The sequence below is a fragment of the Lolium perenne genome, chromosome 4 (assembly GCF_019359855.2).
Source record: "Lolium perenne isolate Kyuss_39 chromosome 4, Kyuss_2.0, whole genome shotgun sequence".
Taxonomy (NCBI): domain Eukaryota; kingdom Viridiplantae; phylum Streptophyta; class Magnoliopsida; order Poales; family Poaceae; genus Lolium; species Lolium perenne.
In genome coordinates, this window is record NC_067247.2 from 258808220 (window position 1) to 258826504 (window position 18285).

General features: G+C 48.2%; 1 protein-coding gene across 1 annotated transcript; it reads right to left on the reverse strand.

Annotated features, from left to right (window-relative positions):
- Positions 1-385: 385 nt before the first annotated feature.
- LOC139839021 (uncharacterized) lies at positions 386-1276 on the reverse strand. Its single transcript, XM_071829066.1, has one exon. The coding sequence runs from the start codon at positions 1222-1224 to the stop codon at positions 679-681; it is 546 nt and encodes a 181-aa protein (XP_071685167.1). The 5' UTR covers positions 1225-1276; the 3' UTR covers positions 386-678.
- Positions 1277-18285: the final 17009 nt, after the last annotated feature.

Genomic DNA, 18285 nt, shown 5'->3' on the forward strand with positions numbered 1-18285 from the left:
TGATTTTAGAGGATGCAACACACTTTAGCTATGGGGAAATACAAATTTAATTTCAATGGATACATAATCAGATCGGACATACAATTTGGTCAAATAGGTTCCATCTTTCAGGAACAGTAATCTGGTTCCAATCCGGCACGCATTCAGAACCCGGTTCGCATAGGAAAGATCTGGCTTGGCGACCTGGACTGCCGGTGGTGGTGGTGGTTCACGTACTCCGTATTTAAACTGCCAGTTTCCTTTGTCTCAAAGTTTTCCTGTCGGGATACTCAACATGGTGATGTTGTTTCGCATAAATTGTATATCTTGCCTTGCTGTACCTTAACAATTTTTTGCTACGCCATAGCATATGAAAATGTGACTAGTTTTGAACAGCTGATGCAATACATATGTAATATTGAATATGTTTTATTTGAGCCATTGTATAAGATGCTGCTCGAATTTTCTACAAATGGAATATGAATTGAGCTTCAATAGCTACACAATTAGATTGGAGTGACATACAATTTGATCTGAACAAAACTAGACGAACAATTACACAGAAGAGTAACATTAAACGATGAGGGGCTACAAGTTTAAGGTTACATTGCAGCTCCTGGCAAACTTGGATTTCCTGATTCACTGCGCCAATTCTTGAGAGCTTTGCTTCGTTGCGCTCGCGTTTCAATCCGACGCGCATCAGTATCCAGTTCGCATCGGAAAGATCTTGCTTGGCGACTTCGACCGCTGCTGCTGGTGGTTCGTGGACTGCAGCGCCTGGCCAACCATGGCGGCGCGCGAGGCACGCGACACCGGCGTGCCGCCGGCCAGGGCGCGCTGGTAGGCCTCGTCGTCCTCCATGCTCCCGCCTCCCTCCAGCGCCAGGTGCACGAGGTGCCGCATGTCGTACGACGTCAGCTCGTGCTGGTCGGTGAGCTCGGGACCGTCGGAGCGAGCCTCGAAGCCCGACAGCTGCAGGTTTCCCATCTTGAGCGCGAGCGCGCCGCCGCGGAACGGGCGCACCGAGAACTGGGCGCCGCACTCGTCATCGTCGTCGTCGTCATCCTCGTATCCGGCGACGGTCTGCTGGTCCTGCAGGTTCCGGGCGCCGCTCAGGTCGAACTCCCCGAACTCCATGTCGCTCCCGCTCTCGTCGTCTTCATCCTCCGACGAGTCGTACCACGAGTCTTCAGCCGGAATCTCGGCGAGCGGGACCAGCATGCCGTGCTCGTTCGCGGCGGCCATGTCTGCTAGCTCTGCTTGCACGGACGGACGGACTTGCAACGGCGATGAGCCGATGAGCACTGCGAGCGCGAGAGAACTTCAGAGCAGGCTTTGCTCGTTCTGCAGACATGGTGCCTCTTTATATAGGCCAGGTGATGGCGACGAAAACAAGAGGGAGTAGTAGAATTCGACTTGGACGAGAAGTCCCGTACCGAAGCAGACAACTTCAAGTTGGAGTCGGATTGGCTTGTTCGGCGGTGGATCCGCCAAAAAAGCAGCCTACTGTTTTTACATTAAAATCGGATTTAGTTGTTTTTTTTTTTGAAATAAATCGGATTTAGTTGTTTTTTTTTGCGAAAATCCACCGATCTATAATCCAAAAAGTAAAGAAAATTACAAATTGGTACTCGGACCACCTAGCGACGACTACAAACACTAGCACGAGCCGAAGGCGCGCCGCTGCCCTCGCCCCTCCATCGTCGGAGTCAGGCAAAGCTTGTCGTAGTAGAGCTTGTTGTAGTAGACAGACGGGAAGTCGTCGTGCTAAGATCCCAAAGGACCAGCGCACCAGAGCAGCAACCATCGCCAATGATGACAACCTTAGATCGGAAGAGACTGACGTGAAACCACACCAACAAACACGAAAACCAACCGGATCCCAGGAGATCCGACGGGCACACAACTCCACGCGCCCTCCGTCAGCGCTAGATGCACCACCGGAGCGAGGATAGGGCGGGGAGGACCTTATTCTAACTTCAGGATGTAGCCGCCGCCTCACCATCCCAAAAGAGAGACTGAAAAACAAACTAAATTAACAACGAAAACTCCCCGCCGGCGAGGGACCGTGCTGCAGTTTAGACTTTCGTAAGAAACTAGTACAAATGCCCGTGCTTTACAACGGGACTTCAAATTTTATTTTTCAGTGCACATTTATAATTCACAACTCACTATAAAAATTTAAAATAAATCAGGGATATCATAATATACAACATCATGAAAGCAATAATGCATCTACGTGGTACCAAGTTCTATGTCTTCTTGTTATTTTCTTTTTCCGCGGTAACTCCCACACCTATGTTCTAGGCCGTCGCAACTGTCAACTCAACAACCTCTTCTTTTAGATATATTATTGTCTCACAAAACGTGAATCCTGCAAATACATAATACTTCTTTTCTAATTAGTCCAAACAACACTTTGATATTCATAAATATCCGGATTTTACACAAAACACAAAAATGTAAGATTTTCGCAAAACTTGACTTGCCTTTAATATCAGATGTACGTGCCGAAGTTTTTGTTCATAACTTTTTCAACATTTAAAATGTATTTTTGGGTGGCATGTACATATGCATTGTTGTGGGGATGACCCCCGGTATGCCAAAGGCATGCCAAACCGGATGGTTTGAGCCATCAAGATACCGGTTTAATATTCTTACCGGAGCACAAAGATAAGAATTTGGCTAAGTGAAGCTAAGCCGGTATCCCCAAGAGGGGTATACCGGAACCGGATAAAGAAGATACCGGAAAGAAGGGCCTGTCGGCAAGACTGGTCAAAGATTCTCTTCAGAGCTAAAAGACAAGGATGAGCTAAGCAAAGTGACTTTAATCGCAGCCCTGGCGCCAAATAGAGGGGTGACGCTGAAAGAAGCCGGAAGACGTCAGCGTCCCTGATTAAAGAAGACCCCGGCGTCATCCATGATTAAAGTAGCTTTGTAAAGTAGTTTGTCCAGTCAAAGATGCCATTAGGGTTTCTTGCTATGTAAGCCACCCTCTCCCCTATATAAGGAGAGGGGGCACAGCCTCTTACGGGCGCGGGCAGATAGAAGAGATTAGACGAGAGACCTTGTATCCAGGAACCTGTAACCATGTTGAGATCAATGAAGCTAGCGATCTAGAGCAGAGTTCTTCCTCTTGTCTCTCTTCTTGCATACCGGCCTTTGGTTGTGTTCTTGAGGAAAGCATCCGGAAGTTCATCCCATCTAGTCGCAAACCCTCCCCCGAATCCTCTAGCGCCCATTCGGCCCCAACTTAAGCCATCCCATGGCATCTGCTCGTTCGCCACGACGACAGTTGGCGCCCACCGTGGGGCATGAAGTGGCGCTTGCTGGAGTTCACATTCGGGCGGGCATCCTCGACGTCGCCGGCCAGCGCACGGTCTCCGCGTTGGTGCAACACATCTACGCCATGGACTTCATCAACGACAACGCGGGCTGCTTCGCCAACGGCGGCATCTTCCCCAAGAACGGCCGCATCATCGAGTTCGGCAGCCACCGCATCTACTTCGGCACCGTCCCTGTACGCCAGTGCCTCTCGCCGGTACTGGTGGCGCCGGATCCGCCAAGATGGCTGCATGCTGGCCGCGCTCCGGGCAGCGTGGAGGTGATGATGGTAGGCGCGGTCGACGCCGGCAAAGAAGCTGCGGAAGAAGGCGCTGGGCGTGCGGTTTCGACCCGTGCGGCCAAGCCACCGCTGGAACGAGGCGCAGGCGCAGCGGGAGCATCATCCGCACCACCGGAGACACCACTCCAAGCGGCGTTGAACGTCCTCGCCACCCCCATCGCGCAGAACATCGACCCGGCAGCGGCTCAGGCGAAGCTGGAGGCGCAGCGCCAGAAGATGCTCGAGAGCGGCAAGGACATCGTCAGGGCGCAGCGCGAGCTGAACCTAACCGCACGTGAGTATAACGCTGCCCATGGCTTTGCTTCAGTTAGCGCTCATGCTGCTAGGATACCGGAAAACCGGCTTAAGGCTCGCAATCTAGACCAGGACCTGCGCAAAGAAATTGCTGCCGGCAAAAGCACATTTGCATCTGTGAGCATTGTAGAGAAACCTAAGTACAGTAGCCCGGATAAAACAATAAAAGCTGCTAAAGCTGCTGTAGCGCTATGTGACTCTCTTTCCGGGGACGCTCTGGCAAAACAACAAGAGCGTGTTCGGGAACTTCTTGAGACTATCGAGCAGCAAAATGCTGAACAGCTTGATAAGCTGAACAAGGCTGTGGCTTCAAAATCCGCGCGTTCGACAAGGAATGCCGGTAGCAAGTCCCATGGGCAGGCTTCGTCCCCCCATCCGGACAGAAGAAGAGAAAAAGAGGTGAATGCGCAGCAGATGACTGTGTATGATCCGGTTCTTGCCGGAAAACAACAAGCCGGGCAATTTGATGTCGGAAGAAAAGGCCAAGGGGCAAACAGAGGCTATGCCAGAGAGGGCTATGCCGGAAACAATCATGCCGGTAGACAAGAAACCGGGCAAAATTATCGAGCTGCAAGGGCAGCGAATGATGAGGAGGAAATAGATCCCCCAAGGTACCGGCAGGCAAGGGCCGCGGTACCAGAATGTTATGATGAGGCTGATTCCGCAAGACCGGTAGCATACCGGAACCCGTTGGTAGAACGCTTGGGAGAAAGATACCTACCGGAACGGGATGCGAGGCACCGTCTGGATAGAGTATACTTGTCAGAAATGATCGAGGAAGAAGGTCCCCCGGGCCCAAAGTGTTTTGGTCCAAGGATCATGAAAGAAAAGCCACCAGTTCGCAACTTTATGTTACCTCGTGACACAAAAACATATGACGGCACCACGAAGCCGGAAGACTGGCTCGCGGACTACGTGACCGCGGTATACGTCGCAGGCGGCGGAGGAACCGTAGCTGGAGGAGGAAACCGGCGATGGGCCGTGAGAATCATACCATCGTTTTTGGTTGGACCGGCAAGAATCTGGCTAAACAACTTGCCGGCAGGAAGCATAAATGGCTGGTTGGATTTTGAGAAAGCTTTCGTGAGCAATTTCAGCAGCACCTATCAGAGGCCAAACAGGCCGCAACAGCTCGCTTTGTGCATACAGCGCCATAACGAAACAGACCGGGATTATCTGGCCCGGTGGAACACTACAAGGAACTCCTGTGAAGGGGTAATCGAGGCGCAAGCCATTGCTTGGTTTAGCAGTGGGTGCAGGAGAGGTTCACCGTTGTGGCAAAAGCTGCAGCGGAACATGCTGACAACGTTGGCAGAGATGATACGTGTGGCGGATAGCTATGCGTTGGGAGACCCAACGCAGCCGGCAGTGCAACCTGAGCCGGAACAGCAGCGCCAAGAGCAACACCGGGATAACCGGAATAACAAAAGAAGGGAAGATTTCCCGGATCGAAGGTACGGACCGCAGCAAGTTGCTGCAGTGCAAGAAAACTACGAGACGGCGGCGATCGAGGCAGAGAACCGGATCGCAGCCATGGGCGGGTCCTAAAAAACAGTGGGTAGAAAAGAAGCCTTGGGTTCAGAAAAAGAACTGGCAAGAACCCGCGAAATACACCATGGAAGCTGCCATGGACCAACCTTGCCGGTGGCACACACCGAATCCGGCACACCCGTCAAACCATCTGACGAAGGATTGCACCTAGACCAAGTACTTGATGCAAAAGGGAACGGTAAAAGATGCACAACCGCCGCAAGACATGCCGCGGCAACAACAGCTACCACCACCACCACCGCTTACCGGGGCAAACGCCTTACCGGTGCAGCCAAACCGGCAACAATACCAGCAAGTTAACCAAGTGGGAGAAGGCAATGGCCAACCACCTCCACCGGCACCTTTGGGCCGGAATGTTTACAAAGATCCAGATATGTGCTGCGTTGTGTTCGTAACTGAGCCAAACGACAGACAGAGCCTATATCGCCGTTCTATGGAAGTGAACGCGGTGATGCCGGCAGTACCAAAATATATGCTGTGGTCTGATCAAGAGATCTCGTGGTCATTCAAGGATCACCCTAAGATCATGCCTAACCCGGGTGGCTATGCTCTTGTCTTGGACCCAATCATGCAAGGGCCAAATGCTCGAGTCAAGTTCAGCAAGGTGCTGATAGACAATGGGAGCAGCATAAACATCATGTACCGGCACACCATGAACATGCTGGGCATAACAGAAAACATGCTTCAGCCAACGCGCACAACGTTCCATGTAATCGTTCCGGGACTGTCCTGCGCACCGGTTGGAAAAGTCCGAGTGGATGTGTCGTTTGGAGGACGTGACAATTGCCGGGTTGAAAACCTTGAGTTTGAGGTGGTAGACTTAGATAGTCCTTACCATGCTTTGCTGGGGAGACCAGCATTGGCTGCTTTTATGGCCTCGACTCACACGGCATATCTCAAGATGAAGATGCCGGCACCTCGTGGACCCTTGACTGTAGTGGGAAACTACAAAGTCTCACTGGAAACAGCTTCTGCCGGATCAAGCCTGGCAGAATCGCTGGTGATCGCTGACGAAAAGAGGAGGATGCAAACTGCAGTTGCGCTGGCTCAGTCCTCTCAGCTGAGTTTAGCGGCAATGAGTGCAAACCTGGGTGCACCGGCCTTCAAGCCGACAAAAGAAACAAAGGACATTGTGCTGGACCCGGCTTACCCTGAGCGCACCGTTCGTATCGGTGCCGGCATGAATGAGGCATAGGAAAGCGCGCTCGTCAGCTTCCTCCGTGAGAATCGGAATATCTTTGCCTGGTCTACAGATGACTTGGTAGGTGTTCCGAGGGAGCTGGCTGAGCACTCATTAAATGTCCGGAAAGATGCAAAGCCGGTAAGGCAGCCGATGCGCCGGTTTGCTGAAGACAGGCGAAAGATCATTGGAGAGGAGGTGACAAAGTTACTGGTTGCCGGGTTCATCGTGGAAGTACTGCACACCGAGTGGCTAGCCAATCCGGTGCTGGTCGAGAAGAAAAAAGAAGAGAACATGGAAGCAAAAGCTCCAAAGGTGTGGCGCATGTGCATCGACTACACCAACTTGAACAAAGCTTGCCCGAAAGACCCTTTCCCTTTACCTCGGATCGATCAAGTGATTGATTCCACTGCAGGATGTGAGCTGTTGTCTTTCTTGGATGCTTATTCCGGTTTCCACCAAATCCCCTTGAAAAAGGAAGATCAAATAAAAACTGCGTTCATCACCCCGCACGGGGCTTATTGCTATATCACTATGCCTTTTGGTTTGCGCAACGCTGGTGCAACGTACCAGCGCTGTATGCAAAAATGCTTGTTTGATCAAATCGGAAAAAATGTGCAAGTCTATGTGGACGATGTCGTGGTAAAAACTAAGGTAAAAGAAACCTTAATCGATGACCTCCGGCAAACATTTGATAACTTGAGAAGATTCCGGATGAAACTCAATCCGGCAAAATGTACCTTTGGTGTCCCTGCCGGCAAGTTGCTTGGCTTTCTCGTATCAAGCCGAGGCATTGAGGTTAATCCGGTAAAAATCCGGGCAATTGAAAGAATGACTATACCGCGCGATCTCAAGGATGTGCAAAAGTTCACCGGAAGCTTGGCATCGCTAAGCCGGTTCATAAGCAGGTTGGGAGAAAAAGCTCTGCCACTATATGCTCTCATGAAAAAATCTGACACATTCGTCTGGACCCCTCAGGCAGACGCAGCGTTTAAAGAGCTAAAAATCATGTTGGCTACAACGCCTATACTAGCTTCACCTCTAGAGAGAGAGCCTATGCTATTATACATAGCAGCAACAAACCGGGTTGTGAGTGTTGTAGTTGTGGTTGAAAGAGAAGAGGAAGGAAAAACCGTCCAGAGGCCGGTATACTACCTGAGCGAGGTGCTCTCCCTCTCGAAACAAAACTACCCTCACTTCCAAAAGATGACTTATGGTGTGTACATGGCCGCCACAAAGCTTAAGCATTATTTTGAAGAACACCCCATGAAAGTGGTAAGTGAAGCACCAATCTCCGATATCATGTGCAACAAAGATGCTAGCGGTAGGATTGCAAAGTGGGCAATCCAGATATCACCATATGTACCGGTGTACGAAAGGAGAGATGCCATAAAATCACAAGCTTTGGCTGATTTCCTCGTTGACTGGGCGGAAATGCAATACAAACCGCCAGATCAGAGAATAGAGTACTGGAAGATGCACTTCGACGGATCCAAACTAAAAGAAGGTCTAGGTGCTGGTGTGGTGCTTACCTCGCCTAAGGGAGATCATCTCCGGTATGTTCTGCAAGTGCATTTCAGGGCATCGAATAATGCCGCTGAGTATGAGGCTCTGATCCATGGACTCAAGGTAGCAAAAGAAATCGGTGTGCACCGGATCATTTGCTATGGAGATTCAGATCTTGTGGTGCGGCAATGTTCCGGAGATTGGGACGCAAAAGATGCTAACATGGCTTTGTACCGGTTTCACGTGCAAAAGATTGCCGGCTTCTTTGAGGGCTGTGAGTTTCACCATGTACCGCGAGCGAAAAACGAAGCCGCGGATGCTTTGTCCAAACTGGGCTCATCTAGGCAGGAAATTCCTCCCGGAATAGCCTTGGAACACTTAAGAGTACCATCAATCAAACCAAGCCCGGAATCGGAATCAATTTTCGTACCAGAATCGCACATAGTACCCATGGACATCGATGAAGGGAACCCGGGGACTGCTCCGGTAAACTCGGGGACTGCTCCGGCAAGCTCGGGGACTGTTGCAGTTGTACCGGAAGAAACAATGCTGGTGGATAACATGGAGATAGATGCACCGGTGTTTCTAGTTCGAGAGACACCGTCGTGGGTTAAACCTATTAAGGAATTCCTGATCAACGGCACCTTGCCGGATGACGAAAATGAATCAAGAAGAATCCAAAGAAGGTCCAAGGCATACACATTCATCAATGGCGAGGTGTACAAGAGAAGCGTTACCGGTGTCCTTCAAAGATGTGTGGAGCCAGAAGAAGGAAAAGAAATGCTTGAGGAGATTCACCAAGGAGAATGTGGGCACCACGCTTCATCAAGGGCGCTGGTAGCAAAAGTATTCCGGCATGGGTTCTACTGGCCTACTGCTTTGGAAAACGCTGAGGATTTGGTAAGAAAATGCAATGGGTGCCAGAGGTACGCCAAGCAAAATCATACCCCAGCGTCCGGTTTAAAGACAATACCACTAACATGGCCATTTGCTGTTTGGTGCCTTGATATGGTTGGCCCATTCAAAACTGCAAGGAGTAGCATGACTCACATCTTGGTTATGGTGGATAAATTCACCAAGTGGCTAGAAGTGAAACCTATCGCAAAGTGTGATGGGCACACAGCGGTGAAGTTCTTAAAAGATGTCATTTTGCGGTATGGATACCCGCATAGCATCATCACTGACAATGGAACCAACTTTGCTCAAGGTGAGTTCAAAAGGTTTTGTGAGGACAACAACATCCGGTTGGATTTGTGCTCGGTGGCACACCCACAAGGCAATGGCCAAGTGGAAAGAATGAATGCTTTGGTACTTTCCGGTATCAAACCAAGGCTCATCGAAGCGGTAGAAAATTCACCAGGCTGCTGGCTTGATGAGCTACCATCAGTGTTGTGGAGCATAAGAACAACTCCAAGCAGGTCCACCGGGTACACTCCATTCTTCATGGTGTACGGAGCAGAAGCGGTAATACCAACCGATATCATCCATGACTCACCAAGGGTACAACTCTATACTGAGCAAGAGGTCAAAGAGGCCAGAGAAAATGATGTGGATTTGCTAGAAGAAGAAAGAGAGTTGGCATTGGCAAGAACAGCCATTTACCAGCAAAACCTCAGACGCTATCATAGCCGGAAGGTTAACCCGAGAGTATTCCGGGAAGGAGATCTGGTGCTACGCCTAGTGCAGCGCACTGAAGGCCGGCATAAGCTTTCACCACCATGGGAAGGTCCCTTCATTGTGAGCAAAGCTCTTCACAATGACTCCTATTACTTGATCGATGCACAGGAGTGGAAAAAAGGAAAGGCGGACAAATCCGGAGAGGAGAGCAAGCGTCCATGGAACGTAGCTCTGTTGCGTCCTTTCTACTCTTGAAGTTGTGGAGTAAGAAGTTCCTTTTTTGTACCTTATATGCTATGAATAAAAAGATGTCGGAACCTCGAATGAATCTCGGGGACTACCCCTAAAGTTGCATGCAATATGTTTATTTTTTCAGTTCACCGGTTGCTTAGTGAACATTTTTTCTTTCCGGTTTAGTAGCGTGCTAAACCTACCGGAGTCTTCGACTCTGCTGCTGTCCGCAAACCGGCTTCATGGCAAGCAAGATAAACCGGTAGCAACTAAGCACGCGAACTGCGAAAAGAGAGAGTGGGAACAAGCAATCCGGAAAAATTTAACTAACCCCGGTTAAACCGGCTTTTTGCAAAATTTCGAAGTTATTTCTAAGTTCAAGAAAATGCTTGTTTGGTGAAAGAACCTTGTGCTCATACGCCAAAGAACGCCCAGAGAAGGCAGGCAGAGCCAAGGCAAAAGAACCAAGTGTGCATCGAATTGGATGCGGAAACAATTTGGAAATCTTTGCAGTGCAGGATAAAATCAAAACCATGAGCAAATATGCTAAGGCAAACATAAGATAATTAACTACCGGTATAACTTACCGGCATAAACTGTTGTGCAGCAACCAAAAGGAAACTTAGAGTTTTACATCATAAACCCCGGCATACCGGGGTAGAATTTAACGGGCATTGTTTTGAGACAACCAGGACAAACGAACATATCACATGCAAACACTTAATAGAAGATCATCAGGCAGCAGGGGCTTCCGGAGGAGCATCGCCAGCACCAGCGTCGTCCAGAGGCTCCTCATCGGCTTCATCCTCCTCCTCGTCGAGATAGTCCTTGACGTCAGGAGGGGGAGGGATGAAGGTGCGCATATCGGTGTACTCCGCGATGTGCTACGCGCGATCTTGCCGCTTAGCGGTGAGGATCGGGTCCAGATCGGTTTCTGCGCCTTCGCGCACTCCGGTGAGGGCGTCCAGGTTCAGCTCCGGATACCAAGAGCAGGCGACGCGGAGTGCGGAGTCTGCCCCAGCGCGGGCAGTGGAGCACTGCCATTCGCGGATCCTCCTGCCAGCACCCTTGAGGCGGTCGCTGATCAAGGTGAAGGTATCTGGCACCACTTCGCCAGGCCACAGAGTCCTGAAGAGCTGGGTGGATACATCAGGAATATCAGAGAGATTCCGATCAATGGCGCGCATGTGAGACACCAGTGCGTTCAGCGCAACCAGATGGTCATAGGGGGTCCATGGCACACCAAGATTCTCCTGGGCCTGGCCAACGCGATGCTCCTCAACCCTCTTTATGGCAAACGCCTGGGAGTCCGGGAAGAGGCCTGTGCAAAGAAAGAAAGAGGCTAAGAAAAGGCAGCCGGAAGAAAATGCATCCGGAAGGAAAGACAACCGAAAGAAAATGCAACCAGAAGGAAAGACAACCGAAAGAAAATGCAACTGGAAGAAAAAAGCTTATAAGCAGAAATCGGAAAAGGGAAAAGAAAGAAACTTACGGAAGGCATGCGCATCAGTTTGCGTGATTAGCCGGTCATATTCCTTCCGCTCCGCCTCCAGCCGCGCGGCCTTATCCTCGACAGCTTTCAGCGCTTTGGCGGCCTCCTCCAGCTCGGCCTGCAACACCATATTGGAGTTCCCGGCATCCTCAAGAGCTTCATGCATCTTGGCCGCCGCGTCGGCTTCAGCAGCCTTCAGCGCCTTGGCATGGTCAAGGCCAAGCTGGATGAGCTGAGCCTTGAACTCTTGGTAGCTGGTCTTCTGGGCGCTCAGCTCCTCCTGGTGCTGCCGGATAAGCTGCTCCTTCTCCCCTGAAGCCCGGAAAAGAAGATGTTAACAAAGTTGTACTATTAAGATGAAAAGAAAAGCAAGCCAACCGGAAAACATGAAAGTCATACGTTGGGCGGCGGCGAGCTGCTCCTTGAGGGCCTCAATGGAAGCCTCCGGGATGACTGTTAAACAAAAATCATAAGTGTTAGGAGAAAGAAAGATTTCCGGTAAAAAGATGCCGGAAGTGCAAAAAACTTACCTTGGCACTTGTCATGTGCCTCAGCAAGATCCCGGTGCTCCCATAGAAGCTCCTCAAAGAGGACCTTCCGAGCGTCAGCCGTGAGCTGTTCAAGAAAAAGAGATTAGATAAGTTTTGCGCTAAGAACAAAGTTCTTAACCCGAAACTCGGGGACTGGCAGTGCTAGTTTCGCGCGTTTTTTAGCTAAGTTTTGCGCTAAGAACAAAGTTCTTAACCCGAAACTCGGGGACTGGCAGTGCTAGTTTCGTGCGTTTTTTAGCTAAGTTTTGCGCTAAGAACAAAGTTCTTAACCCGAAACTCGGGGACTGGCAGTGCTGGTTTCGCGCGTTTCTAGATAAGTTTTGCGCTAAGAACAAAGTTCTTAACCCGAAACTCGGGGACTGGCAATGCCGGTTTCGCGCTAAGTTTTTTAAGTTAAGTTTCGTGCTAAGAGCTACCCTCTCAACACAAAACTCGGGGACTGGGAAGATAGACAAGATTCAACAAAAAGAGAGAAACCGGCATGATATTAAAGAAAAGATAGAAAAAAATTCGGAAGCAAGGAAACCGGCAAAGGTTGAAAAGAGTTGGTAAAACGTACCATCAAATTGTTCGTGGCATCGTACCACGCGCTGTCGAGCTCCTTCACGGCGCAGCGAAGCCGCATGAAGTGCTCCTCGGAAGACCGGTCCCCAACAGGGTCAGGTGCCGGCAGCCTGTCCTTGCCCATACCGCGGGTCGCCGGAGTCATATCTGCGGCGTTCCACTTCTGGGCGTAGGGCAGCAGATGCCCCAGCTCCCGGCCCCCGCGCTGGAACTCAGTGATACGGCCAAGAAGGCCGGTGGCTTTCTTGCTAGCAGCACTGGCGGCCTTGGAGACGTGCAACACCAAGGGCTGCTGACCGCCGGAAGGGGCGTTGGAGGCCGTCGCCTTCCCCTTGATAAGCTTGGAGATCTTGGGCGGCGGCGCAGTTGGAGCAGCCCCGGATGGCTTGGTGCGAGGAGCATCCGGCGGTGGCGTTGGAGCAGTTCGTGGAGAAGGGTGAGCGCTAGGCGCGTCACCCCGGTTGGAACTTTCCGGCGCGGAAGTTCCCGGCGCGGAAGTTTTCTTCTTTTCAAGGACGGGAGGAACCAAAGGTTCCGCCCGCCCGGCAGCTTCTTCCTCGGCGCCGATGTTGCTGGCGCCGGTATCTTGGATCTCTGGAGGGGAGACAAAGTCCTCCTCCGTGCGGTGTTCTGGCGGTGTAGGGGCCGCACGCCCCAAACTTGTAGTGCCCCCCAGAGGGGAGGCAGAGATGTTGCCGGCACCAGAAGGTGCCGGGCTTGAGTGAGGAGGAGGGGTTGAGGTCCTCGCTGATGTCTACACCCCCTCCTTTTCCTGTAGACAGTGTTGGGCCTCCAAGAGCAGAGGTTTGTAGAACAGCAGCAAGTTTTCCCTTAAGTGGATCACCCAAGGTTTATCGATCTCAGGGAGGAAGAGGTCAAAGATATCCCTCTCAAGCAACCCTGCAACCACAAAGCAAGAAGTCTCTTGTGTCCCCAACACACCTAATAGGTGCACTAGTTCGGCGAAGAGATAGTGAAATACAGGTGGTATGAATATATATGAGCAGTAGCAACGGTGCCAGAAAAGTGCTTGCTGGCGCGTAGTGATGGATGGTGATATAGCAGGCAGTAGAAACGCAGTAAAACAGTAAACAAGCAGCGATAGCAGTATTTAGGAACAAGGCCTAGGGATCATACTTTCACTAGTGGACACTCTCAACTTTGATCACATAACAGAATAGATAAATGCATACTCTACACTCTTTTGTTGGATGATGAACACCATTGCGTAGGATTATACGAACCCTCAATGCCGGAGTTAACAAGCTCCACAATTCAATGTTCATATTTAAATAACCTTAGAGTGCATGAAAGATCAACACGACTAAACCAAGTACTAACATAGCATGCACACTGTCACCTTCACACTATGTAGGAGGAATAGATCACATCAATACCATCATAGCAATAGTTAACTTCATAATCTACAAGAGATCACAATCATAGCCTACGCCAAGTGATACGTCTCCGACGTATCGATAATTTCTTATGTTCCATGCCACATTATTGATGTTATCTACATGTTTTATGCACACTTTATGTCATATTCGTGCATTTTCTGGAACTAACCTATTAACAAGATGCCGAAGTGCCAGTTCCTGTTTTCTGCTGTTTTTGGTTTCAGAAATCCTAGTAACGAAATATTCTCGGAATCGGACGAAATCAACGCCCAAGTTCCTATTTTCACCGGAAGCATCCAGAACACCCGGGAAGGACCAGAGGGGGGGCACTGGGCCCCCAGACCATAGGCCGGCGCGGCCCAGGCCCTGGCCGCGCCGCCCTATGGTTTCGTCGCCCCTTCGACCCTCCTGCGCCGCCTCTTCGCCTATATAAAGCCCCTGGATCGAAAACCCTGATACGATTGGCGAAAACCACAGAAACCTTCCAGAGCCGCCGCCATCGCGAGGCCAAGATCTGGGGGACAGGAGTCTCTGTTCCGGCACGCTGCCGGAACGGGGAAGTGCCCCCGGAAGGCTCCTCCATCGACACCGCTGCCATCTCCACCGCCATCTTCATCACCGCTGCTGCTCCCATGAGGAGGGAGTAGTTCTCCATCGAGGCTCGGGGCTGTACCGGTAGCTATGTGGTTCATCTCTCTCCCATGTACCTCAATACAATAATCTCATGAGCTGCTTTACATGATTGAGATTCATATGAGTTTTGTATCACTACTATCTATGTGCTACTCTAGCAAAGTTATTAAAGTAGTTTTATTCCTCCTGCACGTGTGTAAAGGTGACAGTGTGTGCACCGTGTTAGTACTTGGTTTATGCTATGATCATGATCTCTTGTAGATTGCGAAGTTAACTATTGCTATGATAATATTGATGTGATCTATTCCTCCTACATATGCATGAAGGTGACAGTGTGCATGCTATGCTAGTACTTGGTTTAGTCTTTTGATCTATCTTACACTATAAGGTTACTAAAATATGAACAAATTGTGGAGCTTGTTAACTCCGGCATTGAGGGTTCGTGTAATCCTACGCAATGTGTTCATCATCCAACAAGAGTGTAGAGTATGCATTTATCTATTCTGTTATGTGATCAATGTTGAGAGTGTCCACTAGTGAAAGTGTAATCCCTAGGCCTTGTTCCTAAATACTGCTATCGCTGCTTGTTTCTTGTTTTCTTGTGTTACTACTGCTGCAATACTACCACCATCAACTACACGCCAGCAAGCTATTTTCTGGCACCGTTGCTACTGCTCATACTTATTCATACCACCTGTATTTCACTATCTCTTCGCCGAACTAGTGCACCTATTAGGTGTGTTGGGGACACAAGAGACTTCTTGCTTTGTGGTTGCAGGGTTGCATGAGAGGGATATCTTTGACCTCTTCCTCCCTGAGTTCGATAAACCTTGGGTGATCCACTTAAGGGAAAACTTGCTGCTGTTCTACAAACCTCTGCTCTTGGAGGCCCAACACTGTCTACAGGAAAGGAGGGGGAACGTAGACATCAAACACTTTTCTGGCGCCGTTGCCGGGGAGGAAAGGTAAAAGGTACTCACACTCCGGACCTCGGCTACCAAGCTATTTTCCGGCGCATTGTAAGTACTCGAAGCTATTTCCTTTAGATCCTGCAATTGCATCTTTTTGTTTCTTGTTTTACACTAGTAAGGCATAATGGAAAACATCTGTGAGCTCTTTGTACTATTTCCTGAGTCAAGACATGAATGGTTTAATGCGAAAATTAAAAAACCCATGGAACATATTAGCATGAATACTTTGAATACCATTGTTGCTAATGATATGGAAAATTCTAAGCTTGGGGAAGCTGGTTTTGATGAGCATGATCTTTTTAGTCCCCCGGGCAATGAGGAGGAAATTTACTTTGATGATACTTTGCCTCCTATTTATGATGATTATAATGATGTTAGTCTTTTGTTACCACCTACTATGGAGAGTAAATTTGATTATGATTACAATATGTCTCCTATATTTGATGATGAGAATAATAATGATAGCTACTTTGTTGAATTTGCTCCCACTATTACTAATAAAATTGATTATGCCTATGTGGAGAGTAATAATTTTATGCATGAGACTCATGATAAGAATGCTTTATGTGATGGTTATATTGTTGAGTTTGCTCATGTTGCTACTGAAAGTTATTATGAGAGAGGAAAATATGGTTGTAGAAATTTTCATGTTACTAAAACACCTCTCTATGTGCTGAAATTTTTCAAGCTATACTTGTTTTATCTTCCTATGCTTGCTACTTTGCTCTTCATGAACTTGTTTATTTACAAGATTCCTATGCATAGGAAGCATGTTAGACTTAAATGTGTTTTTAATTTGCCTCTTGATGCTCTCTTTTTGCTTCAAATACTATTTCTTGCGAGTGCATCATTAAAACTGCTGAGCCCATCTTAATGGCTATAAAGAAAGAACTTCTTGGGAGATAACCCATGTGTTATTTTGCTACAGTACTTTGTTTTTATTTTGTGTCTTGGAAGTTGTTTACTACTGTAGCAACCTCTCCTTATCTTAGTTTTGTGTTTTGTTGTGCCAAGTTAAGCCGTTGATAGAAAAGTAAGTACTAGATTTGGATTACTGCGCAGTTCCAGATTTCTTTGCTGTCACGAATCTGGGTCCACCTCCCTGTAGGTAACTCAGAAAATTAAGCCAATTTACGTGCATGATCCTCAGATATGTATGCAACTTTCATTAAATTTGGGCATTTTCATTTGAGCAAGTATGGTGCCATTTTAAAATTCGTCAATACGAACTGTTCTGTTCTGACAGATTCTGCCTTTTATTTCGCATTGCCTCTTTTGCTATGTTGGATGAATTTCTTTGATCCACTAATGTCCAGTAGCATTATGCAATGTCCAGAAGTGTTAAGAATGATTGTGTCACCTCTGAATATGTTAATTTTTATTGTGCACTAACCCTCTAATGAGTTGTTTCGAGTTTGGTGTGGAGGAAGTTTTCAAGGATCAAGAGAGGAGTATGATGCAACATGATCAAGGAGAGTGAAAGCTCTAAGCTTGGGGATGCCCCGGTGGTTCACCCCTGCATATATTAAGAAGACTCAAGTGTCTAAGCTTGGGGATGCCCAAGGCATCCCCTTCTTCATCGACAACATTATCAGGTTCCTCTCCTGAAACTATATTTTTAGTCCATCACATCTTATGTACTTTACTTGGAGCGTCTGTTTATTTTTGTTTTTGTTTGTGTTTGAATAAATTGGATTACATTATGCTTGTATGGGAGAGAGACACGCTCCGCTGTAGCATATGGACAAGTATGTCCTTAGTTTCTACTCATAGTATTCATGGCGAAGTTTCTCCTTCGTTAAATTGTTATATGGTTGGAATTTGAAAATGATACATGTAGTAATTGCTATAAATGTCTTGGGTAATGTGATACTTGGCAATTGTTGTGCTCATGATTAAGCTCTTGCATCATATGCTTTGCACCCATTAATGAAGAAATACATAGAGCATGCTTAAATTTGGTTTGCATATTTGGTTTCTCTAAGGTCTAGATAATTTCTAGTATTGAGTTTGAACAACAAGGAAGACGGTGTAGAGTCTTATAATGTTTTCAATATGTCTTTTATGTGAGTTTTGCTGCACCGGTTCATCCTTGTGTTTGTTTCAAATAAGCCTTGCTAGCCTAAACCTTGTATCGAGAGGGATTACTTCTCATGCATCCAAAATACTTGAGCCAACCACTATGCCATTTGTGTCCACCATACCTACCTACTACATGGTATTTTCCGCCATTCCAAAGTAAATTGCTTGAGTGCTACCTTTAAAATTTCATCATTCACCTTTGCAATATATAGCTCATGGGACAAATAGCTTAAAAACTATTGTGGTATTGAATATGTAATTATGCACTTTATCTCTTATTAAGTTGCTTGTTGTGCGATAACCATGTTTACTGGGGACGCCATCAACTACTCTTTGTTGAATTTCATGTGAGTTGCTATGCATGTCCGTCTTGTCTGAAGTAAGAGAGATCTACCACCTTATGGTTAAGCATGCATATTGTTAGAGAAGAACATTGGGCCGCTAACTAAAGCCATGATCCATGGTGGAAGTTTCAGTTTTGGACATATATCCTCAATCTCAAATGAGAAAATTATTAATTGTTGTTACATGCTTATGCATAAAAGAGGAGTCCATTATCTGTTGTCTATGTTGTCCCGGTATGGATGTCTAAGTTGAAGAATAATCAAT